This window comes from Amblyraja radiata, chromosome 9 (genome assembly GCF_010909765.2).
Source record: "Amblyraja radiata isolate CabotCenter1 chromosome 9, sAmbRad1.1.pri, whole genome shotgun sequence".
Taxonomy (NCBI): Eukaryota; Metazoa; Chordata; class Chondrichthyes; order Rajiformes; family Rajidae; genus Amblyraja; species Amblyraja radiata.
The window spans coordinates 52,788,706-52,810,238 of record NC_045964.1 but is presented as its reverse complement, the minus strand read 5'-3'; the positions used below and the strand labels follow the sequence as shown (position 1 = coordinate 52,810,238).

Sequence of the window (21,533 nt, the reverse complement as noted above, 5' to 3'; positions counted from 1 at the left end):
TTGGTGCCAAGTTAAACTATTCGCCTCCACCTGCACGTGATCCATATCTCTTCATTCTTTGCAAAACTCTCTATCACATCTGTCTCCATCACCATCCCGGCAGCACTTTCCAGGCACCCACCATTCTCCGCAAAAAGGACAAACCCCGCGCAACAACAGAAGGGCCCCGATCCGAAACATTGCCTGTCCATTTCCTCCACAAATGCTTCCTAGCCCTCTAAGTTACTCGAGCACGCTGTGTTTTGTTCAAGATTCCAGCATCTGAGGCTCTTTACGTTTCCTTTAAATTTTATCCCTCTCATCTTAAAGCTATTCCCTCTAGTTTTTTGAGCTTTCCAACCTGGGGGAAAACAAAATCTGACTATCTAACCTGTCTCTACCTCTCATAATTTTATATATTTCTATCAGGTCACCCCTCAACATCTGATACTCCAGAGAAAGCAATCCAGGTTTGTCCAACCTCTCCTTGTAATTCTGGCAAATCTCTTCCATACCCTCTCCAAAGCCTCCACATCCTTCCTGAAAAGAGGGAACCATAACAACACACAATACTCCAAATGCGACCTAACCTACAAAGCAGCAACATCTGACTCGTACTCAATGCCCTGACAGATGAGAGTAAGCATACCACAAACTGTCTTCAGTACTCTATTTACTTTTCTTGCACTTTCATGGAGTAAGTATGCAGGTACAGCAGGCAGTGAAGAAAGCTAATTGCATGTTGGTCTTCATTGCAGGAGGATTTGAGTTTAGGAGCAATAAAGTCCTACTGCAGTTATACAGGGCCCTGGTGAGACCGCACCTGGAGTATTGTGTGCAATTTGGTCTCCTAATTGGAGGAAGGACATTACTGCTATTGAAGGAGTGCAGCGTAGGTTCACCACGTTAATTCCCAGAAATGCAGGACTGACATATGATGAAAGAATGGGTTGACTGATCTTGGATACACTGGAATTTAGGATGAGAGGAGATCTTATAGAAACATATAAAATTGTTAAAAGATTGGACAGGTTAGATGCAGGAAAAATGTTCCCGATGTTGGGGGAATCACGGTTTAAGAATGAGGGGTAGGCATTTAGGACTGAGATGAGGAAAAACCTTTCTCACCCAGAGTTGTGAATCTGCGGAATTCTCTGCCACAGATGACAGTGGAGGCCAATTCACTGGACGTGTTCAAGAGGGAGTTACATTTAACGCAGGGCTAAAGGAATCAAGGGATATGGGGAAAAAGCAGGAACGGGGTACTGATTTTAGATGATCGGCCATGATCATATGGCTGGCTCAAAGGGCCGAATGGCCTACTCCTACACCTATGTTTCTATGGAGCTATGGGCTTGGACCACAAGATCCTTCTGTACCTCAACACTGTTTAGGGTCTTGCCCCTTACATCCGACCTCTCAAATTCCAACACCTCACATTTGTTCAGATTAACTGCCATCTCTCAGCCCATTTCTGTAACTGATCTATACCCTGCTTTGACAACCTCCCTCACTCCGCAACTCCACCAATCTTTGTCACATCTGTAAACTTGCTGTAATCTGCTATACCCCAATTTAGTACCTTCCCCCAAGGTCCAGACGTACGTATTCATAACTATCTTAAAATTTATAAAGCTGCGGTCACTATTCCGAGGCACTCTTCCACTATTCTCGAAATGGACTTTCCACATACTGGTTCAGGAAAATCTCTTGGATATACCCCACTGAGCAAGTTCCTGTCAATATTGGGGAACTTAACCCAACTATGACAACCCTGTTGCTTTTGCACTTTTCTGTAATCAATCTACATATCTATTCCTCTTTCTCCTGCTGGCTATTGGGAGGCCTATGGTATAATTCCATTGGAGGGATTACACCATATCACCGCAGCCATTTCACCTCAGTATATCTTCCCGGAATTCTTCCGTAACATCCACCCTGATTAATAGCATGGAAACAGGCCCTCCACCCACAGAGTGCACAGTGACCATTGATCACACGTTCAATGTTATCCCACATTTTCATCCACTCACCTACACAGAGGCCAATTAACTGACAAACCCGCACGCCTTTGGATGTGGGAAGAAACTAGAGCAGCAAGAGGAAACCTCCATAGTCACAGGAGTATCTGCAAACCCCACCCGAACCCAGGATGCTGGCATTGTGAGGCAGCAACTCTACCAGCTGCACCACCATTGAGACTTACGGGTCCTAATCGCTACCTTCAAATCAGTCCAGTGCTCAACTTCTACTCTGGTTCCCTCCAACCCTGCCTCTCTAGTTAAAACCCTCCCAAGTGGCACTGGCGAATCTCCCATCAAGAATATTGGATCCCTTCCCCACAATTTTCAAAAATAATGTAATCTGGAATATTAAAATCCAAAACATCCATCATGGGTGGTCACAAGTCTTCATAAGGCTTTAAGATCAAGTCGTGCCTTTAGGTTTAGCTACAAAACTAGGAGCAATCCAGGTACAAATTAATTTGTAAGTGAAATATGCCCACGCATTAATTAACAAACATGACGATCATGGTATAATTTTTTTAAATCCCCGTTAGACATCTATATTTTATTTCATGTCATTGGAAAGGGGAATATCTGAAAAGCTTTTGAGAATGGGAGGTAATCCATGCTGTGAGTGCAAAGATTTTCCCCCAGTGTTGAATATATGTGGAGGGGAACGTGCAGGAGGTAGTGTTCCAAAATGCCCCTTCTAGGCATTGAAGATCACAGGTTGGGAAAGTTTTTCCAAAGAAGTATTGGTGAATGCCTGCAATCAATTTTGCAGACCATGTAGACCCTAGTCACAGGGCTACTGCACTGGTAATAGTGGACTTTCAAAGTCTTGGACAGAACATCCAACAAACGGAGTGCTCTGGCCTTGAAGATGTTAAACTTTGATTATTGTTTAAATAGCACTCATGAAGCAAGTAGGGAATATTCATTCCATCATTCACCTAATTTGCACCCTCTCGATAACAAAGGTGCTGCTGAATTGGGACGGAAACTTCTCTTTGTGGAACATTCAGATTTGGGCTTGCGTTGTACATGGTGGTGTGGTCATTCCTATTCACTGTATCAATTATATACCCCCCATGCAATCACAACCATAATCAATCACTCCCTATCCCTGTAAGTGGAATACAAGCAATTCTTGGCTTAACAGAGGATAGAGTCCCGAAGAAAAGCACTACATTGTGATTTTCTGTAATACAAAGCCATGTCATCATTTTCAAATTCATCAATGAATGAGAGTTGGGGAAAAAATGTGTTAATAATTTATTAACTATAAAAGGTTATGCAACTACTAACTTTATTCCGTATCTCAAATATTTATATAGCGATTTGCCAATTCTGAATGGGCGTAGTTTTGTAACCCCAACAGTCACGAGAATTCTAATTTAAAAAACATTTTTGTTTTGTTTCACTTTTTAAATGCAAGACAAAAAAATCTTATTCTAGACTACATTCTTAAAAAAAAAATCTAATTCAACAGCAGCTCTAACTGCACGCATACAAAAATGATGTTCTTTATCCAATGTGAAAAAAAATGATTTCGCTATACAATGATCTACTCCAAGTAAAGGCTACTCACCAAAGGTGATTTTTATCTGGGCTACTTATGTGGAACAGCTTCAATTCTTGGACAGAACTATTAGATGCAATTTGCTTAAGAGAGTCGTAATTAACACTGGGATTCTTGAAACATAATTTGGGTGACTTTCACTGCGATTAAATAGCTGTATTTATCCATGAGCAGAAATTGTTGCAAATATTCAAGCAGGTCAGGTAGCACAGACGAGGACAAAATCAACTCAACTGAGTTTCCTAGATACAACAGGTTATCTAATATAATTGATCCGGTACTCCTAAAAAAAGAAATGGGTGGGTTGATGCAAGAGAACCAAAGAGAGAAAAAAGAAAAAGGGGGCAATGATAACTCCAGGGTACATGTAATCCCTCAACTTGATCATGGATAAATCAGCCACGGTCTGATCCAGTGATTCGTGTTTACATCTTGCACTATCAATGTTCATGAACAAAATTCTCATTTAAATTTCATCTACGACGGGAGTATTAATTTTCATTACAAACTATTTATACTTATGCTCACATAAGAAGTGCTCCATCCAAAGAAAAAGACAAAGGATGACACCAAGCCTGGTAAAAATGGGAAGACCTGATCCATCATGGGCACAACCCTCCCCACCATCGAAACCATGCATGAGGCACTGCCTCAAGAAGGTGGCATCCATCAGCAAGGATCCTCACCATCCAGACCATGCTCTCTTCTCACTGATGCCATTGGGCACAGTACCAGCTTTAGGAACAGCTATTTTGCTACAACTATCAGGTTGTTGAAAAAACCTGCGCAACCCTAATTCTCCCTCACAACAGAAATCTACAGATTCCTCCTGTTTTTTTTATTTTTAATTCTGTTTTGTACTAATGTCTTATTTGTTTGCAGTTTTCTTTCTTTTTACTGCAATGTGTGTAATTTTATGTTTTTGTATGTTTGTCCGAGTCTATGTTTAGTTTAAATACAGCGTAAAAATATGCCTTTTGGCTGACCGACCACCCGTTCACACTAATTCTATGCAATCGCACTTTCTCATCCGCTTTCTGTACACTATGGGCAATATTAGAGGCCAATTGACCTACGAACCCACACATCTTTGGGATGTGGGAGGAGCGCCCGAAGTAAACCCACAGTCACATGGAGAACATGCCACCTCCATGTAGACAACACACGATGTCAGGATCGAACCTGGATCTGGTATGCCACTGATGCTCCAGCAAACAAGATTGTCATTGTACCTGTGCATCACCGTACTTGTGGATATGACAGTTAAATTTGATTTAACTTGGCAACTCTTCTGGCAGAGTTATGACCTTTTGTTTAAATGCATGCTCTTGCAGATTTGGACACGTTCCAAATCAACTTCTAGACCAGGAGGGAAGGAAGAACAAATTGGTTCACCTAATGTCAGCCCCAGCTTCAGATTTAAGCTCTGAGTGCAATATCACTCATTTCGTGGAGTCTCCATAGTTCCTTTTAGTTTTCTCGTCTGACGGTCAAATAGCTTGAGTCGTTGACATGTGCAGAATGCAGATAAGAAATCTCCCTAAAATTCCTTTCCATTACAGTGGATGAATGAAATTGGCTTTGTGCAGATAATAAACATCAGGAAAACAAAAAACCATACACAAAAAAAAAAAACAGAAATACAAATGAAATGAAACTATACAAGGATTATAAGGTCCTTAGCAGTCACATTTCACATGCTAAAACTAGTAACTAGAGATTGTTTCATGGTGCAATGATAAATCAAGGCATTTAAGTTTATGTTCACAAGCCAAGTAAGTTTAGATCATAACTTGCTTCTCCGTGAGAGATTTGCAATCAGATGTTGTTATAGTTTATGCACAGAACATAGAATAATATAGCACAGGTACAGTGTGCATGCCAAACACGAGCCCAAGTTACACTAATCTCCTCTGCCTGCATGTGATCCATATTCCTCCATTTCCTGCAAAACCACGTGCCGATCTAAAAACCTTTTAAACGCCACTATCATATCTGCCTATGCCACTACCACTGGCATCCCATTCCAGGCACCTACCGCGTGTGTAAAAATCTTGTCCCGCACATCTGTTTAAAACTTTGCCCCTCTCACTTTAAATCTATGATGTTTAAAACTTGATGTTTCCACCCTGGGTCAAAGGTTCTGACTATCTTCTCTATCTATGCCTATGACTGTCTCCTCTATAACCATGCACCATAATTTTATATATTCCTATCAAGTCTCCCCTCTGAGATTCTAGAGAAAACAATCCAAGTATGTTCAACATATCCATATTTGTAAACCCCTCTACATCCTTTTCATAATGAGATGATCAGAAGTGCACACAATACTCCAAATACAGTATAGCCAAAGTCCTATAAAGCTGCATCATGACTTCCTGCCTCGATAATTCATGCCCTGACTGACGAATTCATGCATACCATATGCCGTTGTTACAGATATATCTGTGTTGCCACTTTCAGTGAGCTATAGACTGGGACCCCAAGACCCCCCTGTACATCAATGTTGTTAAGAGTCTTGCCATAATTGTATACTTTCCCCTTACATCCAACCTTCCAAAGTGTAACATCTCAAACTTGCTCAGATTAAACTCCATCTGCAATTTCCATGCCTATTTCTGTAGCTAATCTATATTCCACTGTACTTTGACAACTCCACCAATTTATGTCTTCCGCAAACCAACTACTCAAACCATCTAAATTTACGTCCAAGTCACCTATATATAATCGATGCAACAGAGGTCCCAGCACGGAATTCTACCAGTCACAGACCTCCAGCCAGAATAACACCCTTCCACCACAACCCTCTGCCTTTTACAGTAAGTGAGTTCTGAGACCTTTTACGAGTAAGTGGGTTCTGAGACCAAATGACCAAGTCACCATGGATCCCGTGCATCTTAATCTTCTGGATCAGCACACCATGAGGGTCTTTATCAAATGCCTTACTAAAATCCATGAACACAGCATCATCCACTGCCCCTATCCTCATTGATCAGCTTTGTCATCTCCTCATAAAACATCAATTGTTTGTTTTCAGATACACTGACAATTGTAATAAATTTGCTGATTTAAGATTCATTCACCACTTTGAATAATTCTTTAGAAACTTGGATGTGCCAGCAAATGTTAAATACTTTAAGAGCTTTGGTATTAGCTTAAGACACGAGTATACAGCAGATGCCCATAGTTTTGATGCTGACTGTCCCGCTGAGTTACTCCAGCATTTTGTGTCTACCATTGATTTAAACCAGCATCTGCAGTTCTTTCCTACACCCATAGTTTTGACATCCTGGTTCTAAGAATACAAAACTTATTATTATATTGCAACTTTACTCAAGATCTTTTCAAATTTATGTCACCCATCAATAATCTCACTTTAATAAATCACTAGTTTAAACAGTCAATATTTTCAAAACTAAGGAATCTCAATCACCCTTGTTATAATTAAACATGTTGTAGACAAAATTATTGCCCCCACCCCTCCACGAACAGATCTGCGATGTTTTTAAAGGGTAGGAAGGAACTGCAGATGCTGGTTTACACCGAAGGTAGACACGTGATGCTGGAGTAATTCAGCGGGACAGGCAGCATCTCTGAACAGAAGGAATAGGCGATGTTTCGGGCCGAGACCCTTCTCGGTAACGTCACCTATTCCTTAGCCCGTCCCGCTAAGTTACTCCAGCATTTGTGTCTATCTTCTTGTGATTTTTTTAATATCATTCGTTTTTGCTGGGTACTATCAAGTGCGGTGTAGGCGAGTAGTAGAAGAGTTGATGGGAATGCGAGGAAAAAGTGTTAGTGGATTGGTTTGTAAACTGGCATAGACTCAGCGGACCGAAATGGTCTCCTCTGGCGAGCGGAAATCCGATCCAATTTTACATGCCCAGAAAATAAAGCTTATTAAATTTTAAAGAGAACATACAACTAACCTGGATGACTAACTATAATTTCACCGCGATCACTGCGACAATTAACCAAAGCTGTAAAATGCGTTCAAATCGCAAACATTTCAACACACAAATGTCCCAGACGCTGACAAATCCATCAAAAACAATGACCCAAATACTCTAGCTCACAACAACAACAAAAAACGCCGGACTGCAAAAGCAAGATATAACCCGAAATCTAAGCGAGAAAGCACGGTCCATCCTGAACTTTGAGACTGAGTGAAGTTCGGTTGTTATCCCGGAGCCAACTAAAAGCAGATAGCAAAGCGAGTCCTTTGGAGCAAGCGGCCCAAGGTCAAGAGAGAGCAGGCCAGATAGCAGCGAGAGAGGCGGCCGCAGAGCGCCCTCCGCCGCCCCTAGTCCAGCGCAACTCAAACTCAGCTTCACAAAATGGCGACGCGGGCCTGGGGCGATCTCCAGCTGCAATCCCTGCCTCTCTACTGCCGGCGATGCGGACAGCTGGCGGGCTGAATCTGATCCGCCGGCACCCCCTCGGGCAGCAAGAGGCCCAGCCACCGGACACTGGCGTACTCACCCCTTCTTCTCGCCGTCGACTTGCATCTTGTTGTCCTCGCCGCTTCCTTCCTCGATCTCTCGCATCGCGACCGGGCACGGAAACGCCGGATCTCGGCTTATAATAACCGGCAAACGAATGCCAACACTCTCCTTCTCAAGTTTTAAGAAAAAGGTGGCCTCTCGCGTAGTCGCAGGCCTGTCAAACCGGATGTCTTACTCCAGACACAACACAGAATGGCGGCCGATAACTTAGCGCCGCTGCCGCCAACAACTTTCTTTCGGACGCTTCGCTTCTCGTGCACACGCACACCTTCGCTGACGTCACAGCCGCGTAGCCACTCACGCGAAGGCCGCGCGCCACCGCCCTCTTGCGCGCCACCGCCGCCTCGTACGTCACCATCCCCTCGCGCGCCGGCCGTCACCGTCTGGCGAAGGCAACGCGAGCTGAGAGCTCAGGCGCCGGCTCCGGCCCATCCACTCCTCCTGACACTTTAACTCTCTTGTGTAAGAAGGAACTGCAGATGCTGGTTTAAACCGAAGATAGACACAAAATGCGGGAGTAACTCAGCGGAACATCTCTGGAGAGAAGGAATGGGTGAGAGATGTATTTTCTCACAACGGACCCAGATTTCCCTCACCCATGTAACAAGGGGGAATATAGTGATGATAGAGGAATTTAATACAGATATCAATTAGCAATGTTACAAAAATTTTGAGATTTTAAAAATCAAGTCTGTAATTTATCCCATCAGATAAAGCATAAAAAGAAGTTTAATTTGACACCTAACTCACTTTCATATCTTCAGTATTAAAATAGTTATGGTCATTTTCATACTCGGAAATTAGCATCTTGTTCCCTATTGCTTTTTCATTGACTTAACACAAAAGCTGTGATCGAGAATAGTCAAAAGCCCATAACTTTCTTAAAAATTAAGAGAACTGAAAGAAATTTTCAGTTATTATAGATTGAAGCCTTCTGAAACAAATATGAAACAATTTTACTTAGAGGACGAAATTAAAGCATATAGAAACATAGAAACATAGAAATTAGGTGCAGGAGTAGGCCATTCGGCCCTTCGAGCCTGCACCGCCATTCAATATGATCATGGCTGATCATCCAACTCAGTATCCCGTACCTGCCTTCTCTCCATACCCTCTGATCCCCTTAGCCACAAGGGCCACATCTAACTCCCTCTTAAATATAGCCAATGAACTGGCCTCGACTACCCTCTGTGGCAGGGAGTTCCAGAGATTCACCACTCTCTGTGTGAAAAAAGTTCTTCTCATCTCGGTTTTAAAGGATTTCCCCCTTATCCTTAAGCTGTGACCCCTTGTCCTGGACTTCCCCAACATCGGGAGCAATCTTCCTGCATCTAGCCTGTCCAACCCCTTAAGAATTTTGTAAGTTTCTATAAGATCCCCTCTCAATCTCCTAAATTCTAGAGAGTATAAACCAAGTCTATCCAGTCTTTCTTCATAAGACAGTCCTGACATCCCAGGAATCAGTCTGGTGAACCTTCTCTGCACTCCCTCTATGGCAATAATGTCCTTCCTCAGATTTGGAGACCAAAACTGTACGCAATACTCCAGGTGTGGTCTCACCAAGACCCTGTACAACTGCAGTAGAACCTCCCTGCTCCTATACTCAAATCCTTTTGCTATGAAAGCTAACATACCATTCGCTTTCTTCACTGCCTGCTGCACCTGCATGCCCACTTTCAATGACTGGTGTACCATGACACCCAGGTCTCGCTGCATCTCCCCTTTTCCTAGTCGGCCACCATTTACCTAATTGTAGCTAATTACAAAATTCAATTACTAGATCTAAACATCTATCCATTTCTTAAGAATAGATTAACATTTTAAAATAGCCTAAGTGTCCAAATAACATTCACACAAGAATTCACAATATAACATAATTTTTAAATCTCATTGTCATGGGTTTATAGGCCAAATGGAAGGAATTTAATGTTTAATACCTGTAAATTAATGGCCATTTAAATCAACTTGCGAGTGGGTTTTTCTGGAACGCAACCATTTGGAACGTTGCGGTTGCGGTGATTTTAGTCCCCTATATCGGCAGCAAATACACTGCCGTTTCGCAACTTAAAATGTGAATTAAATGCATCTTAAGAAACTTTTATACATAAAAAGAAACTACTTTCTTTTACCTGTCCCCTACGTAAAATCCGGCCCTGTTGCCGGCGTTGACGGCTTCAGAAGCTGATTTTAAAATCACTTAACTTTTCGGGCGAATTTTTAAAAAAACCACATAGAACGCCCGTCGGAACGATTCTTCGCCAAATTCTTGCACTCCAACAAAATATAACACAGGATAAGGTAGGAAAAAAAATGCGTTTTAACCCCGCCCCCCCCCCCCCCCCCCCCCTCTCAAACGCGCCAAAATCACGCACATGGCCAGTGGCAGAATTGCAGCGCTGCTGAAGGTAAGTATTATAACATACCTATATCAATTGGGTACAACAAATAATTAATATGGAGGATGAATTTGTTGTTTTCTAGGTCATTAAAGTGATGAATCAACTAGGGAAAATTTGATTTTACATTTAATATTGTGCAATGAGGGTTTAATTAATGACATAGAAATATATTCTCCTGAAATATTAATTCTGTTTCTTTCTCTCTCCACAGATGGTGTCCAACCTGCTGAGTATCTCCAGCAGTTTCCGTATCGGATTCAGATTTCAAGGGTCTGCATTTTGCTTTTTAAATAATGATCTGTTAATTAGGAGCCTTTCTGAGTAGAGAGGATGTAATGTAGCAGACTTTTATATAAAGACTTAAAATGATTTAGTTTAACCTGAAATAAAGGTCTTAAATAAAGGTCTTAAATATGAACAAACACTAGGGGCGCCACATTGATGGCAGTCTCTCCCTATAGTCTGTCTGTTTGTCTTTTTTTTTTTTTAGTCTGTTTTAAAAGTTTTCGTTGGAGATTCCTTTAGCTTTTCTATGTGGGGGAGAGGGGTAGGGCAAGGGGGAAACCGTTTCCCAGTCACTTCCTGGCAAGGAAGCGACTATTCTCCGAGTCGCGTCCTCGCCCCCCTCCTCGCGGCCTACCACCTGGATTGGAGTGGCCTTTCCTGCCGGGGACCCGGACCAGAGCTTCAGCAACGGCGGCGCAGCGCTGAATACATCGCGGAGCGGGCGATGCCTTACCTGGATCGCCGTTGAAGCTCCGGAGTGCTGGGCCTGCTGCTTCAACATCGGAGCTGTGGTTTGCTGAGCTTCGAGCGCGGGCGGCGCTGACTTCAACATCGCGGAGTCCTGGGGCCCTTTGCCGAGGGCCTCCAGCGTTGAATCTCCGACCAGAGCGGCTTGTGGACTTTGAGAGCCGCGGACTACGGTAGGAGGTGGCCGATTCGGATGTCCAAGCAGCTGAGGATGTCCTCCAGTCCCGACGTCCATCACCCGGCAAGCGGGCCTGAACATCGGGCCGCCCGTAGCGGAGACCCCCGACCACGGGAGGACAACAGGAGGATGACTGAATTTTGGAGCCTTCCCTCACAGTGGGAAAATTTGATCCCGCTGTGTGGGGATGTCTGTGTTAAAGACTATCGTGTTCTGTGCTCTTTATTATTCATATGGCTGTATGGCGACCACACATTTCACTGTACCAATTGGTACATGTGACAAATAAATGTATCTTGTAAATATAATGTGTAGGAAGGAACTGCAGATACTGGTTTACACAGAAAATAGGCACAAAATGCTGGGGTAACTCAGCGGGCTAGGCAACCCTAAGAAGGGTTTTGACCCAAAACTTCACCTATTCCTTTTCTCCAGAGATGCTGCCAGACCCGATGAGTTACTCCAGCACTTTGTGTCTATCTTATCAAAATAATGTTATGTTATTACTATTTTGAAAAAGTGAGGTAAAGCCATCTATGACAAATATCACGAAAAGCCACTAAGCCCTTCCTCTTCCATAACAAAAAGAGTTTATCGGTACTAGAAGGTTGGAAGAAAAATTGGATAAGATAGGACTCGATAAGATAAAATCATTTAGTCCAAAAAACTTACGAAATTGAAACCATATTTAGAACGTATGGTTAAATTTGATAAGACTTGGGGAAAATGTATTCAACATTTTCATACAACATCAATTGCTCCCTCTCTAACCGTTATAAAAACTATTTTACCTCTATATGGTATTTTACCTCTATAACGGACTTGACGACAAACAGACTTATATTGTTGAAATTCTCAGTTCAGATTCTTGTTTGCTTTGCTTTGCTTTCATTTTATTTGTTTACTTATTTATTTATTTATTATTTGATTTTAATTTTTTTTAAGTTTAGGGGGGTTTTGTTTCTTCCTTTTTTCCTCTTCTTTTTGTCTTTTTATCTATGTGTTTTTTTTTCTACATTATTTAAGTTTTCTTTTAAAGATTTAACTAAATCTACATAGAGACCGGGAGGTCTATATTCAATGTGTATTTTGACACTGGTCTCATATTAGGTTATACCTGTTATTAATGTAATCCTGATCCCTATGTATCAATATGTTTATCACTTTCTTTTTGCTCTGTTTATGTTTTGTTTTTGTGTTTTGGAAAAAAAACTATAAAAAGAATTAAAAAGAAAGAAAGACAAATATCAATATTGTTCTCCTATCCATTGCTAGGACGATAGTTGCTTGTGTCTTACTGAATCACTTATTCTCTTGTGGAAGAAGTACTGTCAGTGCCCCATGGTGGCATAGACTATCACAAGGCATTGTTGATGGTATTTTAATGGCCTGGCAAATCGTGGAACAATATCAAGAACAACAGCCAGAGCTATACATGGTCTTCATCTAACTGACCCAAGCCTTTGACGAATAGTTTTTTTCCCCCCTGGTATCCAGTCACCTCAGCAGCTTTCCCAGCATCTATGGCATTGGATGTTAATGCCCTGTTACAGACGATCGTGATTTTAATTCTACACTAGAACTAAAATAACATCACCAAAAATAACAACTTCAGCAGGCAGAACATTGTACTGTAGTTGCACAGTCAAAGGAAGTCCCACAAAGAGTCCATAACTACTTATCTGATGTTCATACAGCTTTGATCTAATCCTGAACACTGGCATACACCAATGTTTGCTCCCATGCAATCAGAAAAGTAAATCTACATTGACAGACGACATAGATAACATGGAACACCTTGCTTACCTTGATAGGCCATCTATCCTTGAAGGCCAATATAAATGTTGAATACAACACATGATCCAATGCCGATAGCAGAGTGCCTCTGTTGTTGAATAATTACAACAGAATGTATACTTTTAACTTGTAAGTCAGTGGTGAACCCAAATTCTTCCTCATTTACATCTGATGCTCTTCCAGTGGAAGGTTTGCGTGAAGTACTTAATGCATATTTTGTATTTGTCTTCAGAGAAGATGAGGATGATAAAAGAAAGGGCTTTAAGGAGGAAGACTGAAGTATTGGAGATGATAACAAAGGAGTGGGAAGGCATGGTAAAATGTATACCAAGATCTTAAAAAGTATGTGAGGAAATATCACACCCTCTGACTTATTTTCCAATAATCTATTTCTGCAGGCAATTTAGGGAGGAATGGAAGATTGTTACTGTGGTAACATTTTTGTGTTATTTATGTGATATGGACTTGGTTGGTGGGGACGCTGCTAGCTGGCTGCCCTGCCAGCAGCGTGTTAGTTTTTCTACTCTTTTTGTTTTTTTAGTGCGTCTCAATGTGTGTTTTTGTAATGTTTCTTGGCATGTTTTGTGTGGGGGGGTGGTGTGGGGGGGTAAGGGGGAAACCGCTTCGGTCGCCTCCTCCACAGAGAGGCGACTTTTTCCATGTCGGTTCCCTCGTGGCCTAACATAGAGGATCGGTGCGGCCTTTCCCGGAGACGCGCCCGGGGCTTCAGCTTCTCTTGTCGGGGAGCAGGCGAGCCCTCGCCCGGGGGGGCAGGGGGGGAGCGCTCCGTTCGTTGGCCTGAGGCAGTCTGAAGCCGCGGTTTGCGGAGTTCCAGCTGGCGCGGCGTCCGGAGCCTGGGATCCCTCATTGGGGACCACGGAGGAGAAGAGCTCCGACCGTTGGCCCGCGGTCTACTTCTAATCGAGGACGCTGCGGGGACTTACCATCCGGAACGGGATCCCTCACCGGGGATCCCTGGAGAGGAGCTCCGACCGCCGGCCCGCAGCCTACATCATCCAGAAGCCGCGGACTGCGGTGCTTCCGGCTGGCGTGGCGTCCGGAGCCTGGGATCCCTCGCCGGGGATCCCTGGAGAGAAGGTCCGACCGCCGGACCCTGCGGTCTGCGGCGCTTCTGGCTGCGGGGACTTTAGATCTTCGACCACCGGCCTACACCATCTTGGAGCCGCGGTCTCCGGTGGGGAAGCACCGATTCGAGACTTACCTGGACTTACCTTGTCTGCACATCTGGACGCCCGCAGCACGACTGCGGAGGGTTGTGGTCCCAACCACGGGGGAATATGGAGGAGGACTGACCAAACTTTGTGCCTTCCATCACAGTGATGAATGCTGTGGTGGATATCTGTGTTAAATTTTTATTGTGTTTTGTGTGTTCCTTTTTTATTGTACCGCTGCTGGCAAATTCATTTCACTGCACTTTATGTGTAGGTGACGAATAAAACTTGACATGACTTGTTGGAATTACAGAATTGTGAAATGTGAGGAAATACATTTGGAAAGGCAAACAAGGCTAGTGAATACATGATTATGGGAAGATACCTTTTATACTTTATGGAGAAGACATGCAAAAGAAGGTAAGGGGGATCATGCTATAACATCAATCAGGCCATATATATCCCCAGGGCCAGATAGGCTGCATCCCAGAGTACTTAAGGAAGTAGCTCCAGAAATAGTGGATGCATTAGTAATAATCTTTCAAAACTCTTTAGATTCTGGAGTAGTTCCTGAGGATTGGCGGGTAGCAAACGTAACCCCACTTTTTAAGAAGGAAGGTAGAGAGAAAACGAGGAATTATAGACCAGTTAGTCTAACATCTAGAATTTAGGAGATTGAGAGGGGATCTTATAGAAACTTACAAAATTCTTAAGGGGTTGGACAGGCTAGATGCAGGAAGATTGCTCCCGATGTTGGGGAAGTCCAGGACAAGGGGTCACAGCTTAAGGATAAGGGGGAAATCCTTTAAAACCGAGATGAGAAGAACTTTTTTCACACAGAGAGTAGTGAATCTCTGGAACTCTCTGCCACAGAGGGTAGTCGAGGCCAGTTCATTGGCTATATTTAAGAGGGAGTTAGATGTGGCCCTTGTGGCTAAGGGGATCAGAGGGTATGGAGAGAAGGCAGGTACGGGATACTGAGTTGGATGATCAGCCATGATCATATTGAATGGCGGTGCAGGCTCGAAGGGCCGAATGGCCTACTCCTGCACCTAATTTCTATGTTTCTATGTCTATGTTTCTATATATAGTGTTCTGGTCATCATATTACAGGAAGGATGTGGCAGCACTAGGGAAGGTGAAGAGAATTGTAGTTAGGGGAGAGATTACCAAGCTAGGGTTTCTTTGGAACAAAAGACTAACGGAAGATTTAGTTGAAGTGCTTTAAATTATGAGATGTCCTGACAGGGTAAATGAAATTGGACTTTATTTCATAAGATCATAAGCTCAAAAGTGATAGGAGCAGAATTAGGTCATTCGGCTCATCATGTCAACTCCGCCATTCAATAATGGCTGATCTAACCCTACTCTCCTGCCTTCTCCCCATAACCTCTGACACCTGTATTAATCAAGAATGTATCTATCTCTGCCTTAAATATATCCACTGACTAGGACTCCACAGCCTTCTGTGGCAAAGAAATCCACAGATTCACCACCCTCTGGCTAAAGAAATTCCTCCTCATCTCCTTCCTAAAATAATGTCCTTTAATTCTGTGGCTAGACTCTCCCACCAGTGGAAACATCCTCTCCACATCCACTGTATTCAAACCTTTCACTATTCTGTACGTTTCAATGAGAAACGTTCCCCCTCATTCTTCTAAACTCCAGCGAGTATTGGCCCAGTGCTGTCAAACGCTCATCATATGTTAACCTACTCATTACTGGGATCATTCTTGTAAACGTCCTCTGGAACCTCTCCAGAGCCAGCACATCCCTCCTCAGATATAGTGCCCAAAATATTCCAAATGTGGCCTGACCAGCAACTTATAGCCTCAGCATTTCATCCCTGTTTTTGTATCCAAGCCCTCAAAATAAATGCTAGCATTGCGTTTCTTTCTTTCCAGCGATTCGACTTTCAGATTTACTCCCAAGTCCCTTTGCACCGCCGATTTCTGGATTCTCTCCCCATTTAGAAAATAATCCATGCCTTTATTCCGACTACCAAAATGCATGAGTCCACACTTAGCTACACAATTTTCCATCTGCACACTTGTCTGCCCACTCTCCCAACCTATCCAAGTCCTTCTGCATAGTCCCTGATTTCTCTACACTACCTGCCCCTCCACCTAGTTTCCCAGCAGGGATGTCAGTAAATGAGGGACATAAATAAGTATAGTAAATTAATTGATAGAAAAATTAAAGGAGTGCTTAGGAAAAATATTTTGCCCAGTGAATGGTGGTACACAGACAGATTTCACTATGCTAAACAGTGGTAGAAACAGAAGCCCTTGCCATATTTTAAAAATCGTTAACCTGTGATCAAGATGATGAAGCTGTGGGATTAACCTGGAGTCTATTTTAATTTATGTTTTTGCCTGTTGTCTGAATATATGTGTTCATGATGCTGCTTGCATCTTGCTGCAAGCAAGATTTTCATGACACCTATATCTCACTTGTTTATTGTGCATATGACAATAAACTCAACTTGACATGACTCTATGATCATATAGGATGGCATGGTTAGCACTGTTCAAAAAGCTTTAAGAGCTAATCTGAGTATTTTTAAGAACCTGAAGCCACTCTGCAGAAGATATAGAAACACCTTGAGTATAGAAGTTGGGAGGTCATGTTGCAGATTTTTAAGACATTAGTGAGAACGCATTTAGAGTATTGTGTTCAATTCTGGGCACCATGTTATAGGAAAAATATTGTCAATCTTGAAAGGGTTTAGAGAAGATTTACAAGGATGTTGCCAGAACTAGAGGGTCTGAGCTATAGGGAGAGTTTGAGTAGGTTGGGTCTCTATTCCTTGGAGCACAAGATGATGGGGGGTGATCTTATAAAGGTGTATAAAATCATGAGAGGAATAAATCAGGTAGATGCACAGAATCTCATGCCTAAAGTAGGGTAATCGAGGACCAGAGGACATTCAAGGCGAAGGAGAAAACGTTTAATAGGAATCTGAAGGATAACCTTTTCACACAAAGGGTGGTGGGTGTATGGAACAAGCTGCCAGAGGAGGTAGTTGAGGCTGGGTCTATCCCAACATTTAAGAAACAGTTAGACAGGTACATGAATAGGACACGTTTGGAGGGTTATGGACCAAACGCAGGCAGATGGGACTAGTGTAGCTGGGACATGTTGGTTGGTGTGCGCAAGTTGGGCCGAAGGGCCTGTTTTCACACTGTATCACTATGACTCTATGACCTTCCAAGTCAGTGCAGATAAAAGATGAACATGGCATTCTTATTTGTGACTTCCAATCACTCTTATTTCCTATTTTTCCTCTAGGATTTGTCTGATAAATTAGATACTGAATGCACATTCATGGTGCTTGAAGACCAGAAGTTAAAGATACTCTGGACAAGCTAAGACGAGTTTTCTGATCTTCCAATTGCAGCATGTCAGGAGTTAGTACAAGCCCAGGCCAGTGGCAAACCAACCTGAAAATTTGGAATCACGGAACAAGCTGATTACAATTTAATGATCTAATGTTTGAAGTTAAAGAAACTCTGGCACAGGCCACAAACTGTGTGTCTTGTTTAATTCAGCACGCACAATAATGAAATGTAGGAGGACAGGAGTTTTAAAAATAAATAATTTTAAAAGAAGAAGCAGTTTTTTTTAAATCTGCACTATGCCAATATTCTGAATATCTATCAGTGATGGCAGCTTTGCCTCACTTTCCAAGAAATCCTCTGCTATCTGTACACTCTCATTTTCTACTAGATCTAGTGGGCATTGACACCATCTCCCACACATCAACAAAAACTTAATTGTATGTAACAATTTAAACAATTAACATAATTTGAAAGAGGAAATGGTGCAACAGCCTAATTGGCTTTCATGGCCATTCATGTAACAATTTAAACAATTAACATAATTTGAAAGAGGAAATGGTGCAACAGCCTAATTGGCTTTCATGGCCATTCATCTACAATTATGGAAATCTCCTTCTTTATCACTATTTATCAATTACTTACCTTATTTTAACAATGTAGAATCTGTCAAGACCTTGACAATCTGAGGTACAGTGCATTCAGAAAATATTCGCTTTTTCCACATTTTATTATGTTACAGCCTTACTTTAAAATGGATTAAATTAATTTTTTTTATCATCAATCTACACACAATACCCCAGAATGAAGAAGTGAAAACAGGTGTTTAGAAATTTTTGCAAAGGAATAACTGAAATATCACATATACAGAAGTATTCAGACCCTTCCCTATAACACTCAAAATTGACCTTAGATTCATCCTGTTTCAATTGATTATCCTTGAGATGTTTCTGCAACTTGATTTGAGTCCACCAGTGGTAAATTAAATTGATTGGACATGATTTGGAAAGGCACACACCTGTTTATATAAGGTCACACAGTTGACAGTGCATGTCAGAGCAAAAACCAAGCCATGAGGAAATTGTCCGTTGACCTCCGAAACAGGACTGTGTCGAGACACAGATCTGGGGAAGGGTATAAAACAATTTCTGCAGCATTGCAGGTCCCGAAGAGCACAGTCACCTCCGTCTTTCTTAGTTCCAAGTCTCTTCATAGAGCTGGCCGCCAGGCCAAACTGAGCAATCGGGGGAGAAAGGCCTTGGTCTGGGAGATGACCAAGAACCTGAAGGTCACCCTGACAGTTCCAGAGTTCCTCTGTGGCGATGGGAGAACCTTCCATAAGGACAACTTTATCTGCAGCACTCCACCGATCAGGCCTTTATGGTAGAGTGGCCAGATGGAAGCCACTCCTCAGTAAAAGGCACATAACAGCCCGCTTGGAGTTGCCAAAAGGCATGAGAAACACGATTCTCTGGTCTGATGAAACCAAGATTGAACTCTGGCCTGAATGCCAAGCATCACATCTGGAGGAAACTAGGCACCGCCAAATCCCCTCGCCAATGCCATACTTATGGTGAAGCATGGTGGTGGCAGCATCATGCTGTGGGGATGTTTTTCAGCGGCAGGAACTGGGAGACTAGTCAGGATCGAGGGAAAGGTGAATGGAGCAAAGCTCTCTGTGCAGAAGTTCCTCAACTCAGCTCAAATGGCCAACATCTTCGCCTCAGACAGTGACCCTAGTTCCATATTCCCCAGATTGAAGAATAAACCATTCGACATTGGCCTCTGCTAATTTATCTTAGAATTAAAATGATCACATTCTTTTAAACTTCTATCAGTTTATATCAAATTTCCTGTCTTTTCCCCTATCATAACAATCAATTTGGCTGCACTGACAGTGAAGACACACGTCATTCCTCAAGCTCAGAGACTAAAAACTACACACACTACTCCAAATGTACTCACCCAAGGCCTACACAATCTCAGCGAGATTTAAAAAACATTTTCCACTCCATTTCCTTTACTTTGGAGAGTGGCAAAGGATTTAAAACAAGATTAATGACTTGACTTGCTAATCTATTGAAAGCTCAAAGATAGACACAAAATGGAGTAACTCAGCAGGACAGGCAGCACCTCTGGAGAGAAGGAATAGGTGACGTTTCAGGTCGAGACCCTTCTTCGGACCCGAAATGTCACCTATTCCTTCTCTCCAAAGGTGTTGCCTGTCCTGCTGAGTTACTCCAGCATTCTGTGTCTATCTTCAATAGCATCTGCAATTCCTTCCTACACATCTATTGAAAGCTCTTTTTCCAAATGATTTGTAACCAACTTTGAACAAATTGTAGCCCGTACAAAATAAAGGACATGCCACGGTGAATGAAAATCTAAAAATGGCAGATGCTGGAAATATGAAATTTTAAAAAAAAATGCTGGAAACTCTCAGTATCTTCAACTTGAACCATCAACTCTTTTTCTCTTTTCACGGATACTGCCTGATTTACTGGATGTTTCCAGCATTTTCTGTTTTATAAGATGAAATGATACCATCTATAAAATTGTGAAACTGGATGTAGATTTCTGTTTAAAACTATCTGATGCCTTTGGCCATTACTCATGGTGCTGGTGCATAGGTTTAATCATTTAATTGAAGGAATGATCAATAATCTTTGCATGTGACGTGATAGTTAGATTGGTGGGTATATTGATCTTTCGCTATCCTGAGATTCAGTAGATTAATTCAATAACCAAGGATTTTCAGCTGCAATCAAGATCTGTGGTTCTTGCTTCACTGGTTCATATCCTTCAGGCTCGTTCAATGAAAACCATGGAACAGATTGATTTCAGTGCGCAGAATGATGGAAACCAAAGATCCTATAGCAAGCAAGATAGATCACTCGACGAAAAAGACATAGTACGGTCATGGGCAGATTCATCGGTAATTTTTGGCCCCATTTCCGTAAGTCGGGTCGGGTTACTGAAATGGATGAAAAAAAAGGCCCACGTTCCGCTCCGTTGCATACTACTCGTCAGCCCATTGCATTTAGCAGGAGTGGTCTATCTTGATCTTTGATGGAAACAACCCAAGGTCCTTTTCTCCTCCACTGTGCAGCAATGTTGGGGGTGTGTGTGTGTGTGTGTGTGTGTGTGTATATATGTTTCATGGAGATTCAGATTTCTGAATGCAGTGGTTGTAAAGTCTGCCAACATTCACGGTGAAAAATCTCAATGTATAAAAGCATATTGAATGAAATATCAGAAGTGAAATAATACCAGAGAAATTGTACCTAGTAAGGAGTTAAAGAAAAAGGATTGGGATGAGAAGAGAAACATTGTCATGGTGAAGAATATAAAATGTATATGGAAATAATTCAAATTACATACAACATAGAACAGTACAGCACAGAAACAAGTCCTTGAGCCCACAATGTCCTTGCTGAACATGATGCCAAGTTAAATTAATTTATTTGCCCGACCTGATCCATATCCTTCCATTTCCTACATATCTAAAGGTCTCTTAAATGTTACTACTGTACATGTTTCCACCCACATACCTGGCAGTGCATTCTAGGCACCTATCATTCTCCACATCAAAACCTCTCCCTGCACATCTTCTTTAAACCTCCCCCCTCTGACCTTAAAGCTATGCTCTCTATTGTTTGACATTTCTACCTTTGGAAAAGGGAAATGACATTCTTCCATATCTATGCCTCCCATAGAACATAGAACAGTATGTTCTCCTCCCTCAACTCTGTAACAGTCCTTTCAGATGAGGCAGAGGTTCACTTGCACCTCCTCCAACGTCATTTACTGTATCCGTTGTTCAA

The 21,533-nt window shown here is 42.3% G+C and overlaps 1 protein-coding gene and 1 long non-coding RNA gene across 3 annotated transcripts in view; one reads left to right on the top strand and one right to left on the bottom strand.

Annotated features, from left to right (window-relative positions):
• hif1a (hypoxia inducible factor 1 subunit alpha) overlaps positions 1 to 8,393 on the bottom strand; it is a 36,431-nt gene extending 28,038 nt beyond the window's left edge. The window contains exon 1 of the mRNA XM_033027427.1: positions 8,050 to 8,393. Within this exon, the coding sequence (XP_032883318.1) occupies positions 8,050 to 8,114 (65 nt within the window). The 5' untranslated portion in view covers positions 8,115 to 8,393. The remainder of the gene's footprint in view (positions 1 to 8,049) is intronic.
• The window catches only part of LOC116977112, a 68,695-nt gene extending 50,504 nt beyond the window's left edge, over positions 1 to 18,191 (top strand). Inside the window, exons 1-4 of one of the 2 annotated variants that reach the window (XR_004413122.1) lie at positions 8,597 to 8,625; positions 13,432 to 13,541; positions 14,685 to 14,791; positions 17,663 to 18,191. This is a non-coding gene — a long non-coding RNA (uncharacterized LOC116977112). Of the gene's footprint in view, positions 1 to 8,596; positions 8,626 to 13,431; positions 13,542 to 14,684; positions 14,792 to 17,662 lie in introns of those variants that run through there. The other variant, XR_004413121.1, reaches the window with a different exon arrangement.
• The last annotated feature ends 3,342 nt before the right edge of the window (positions 18,192 to 21,533 follow it).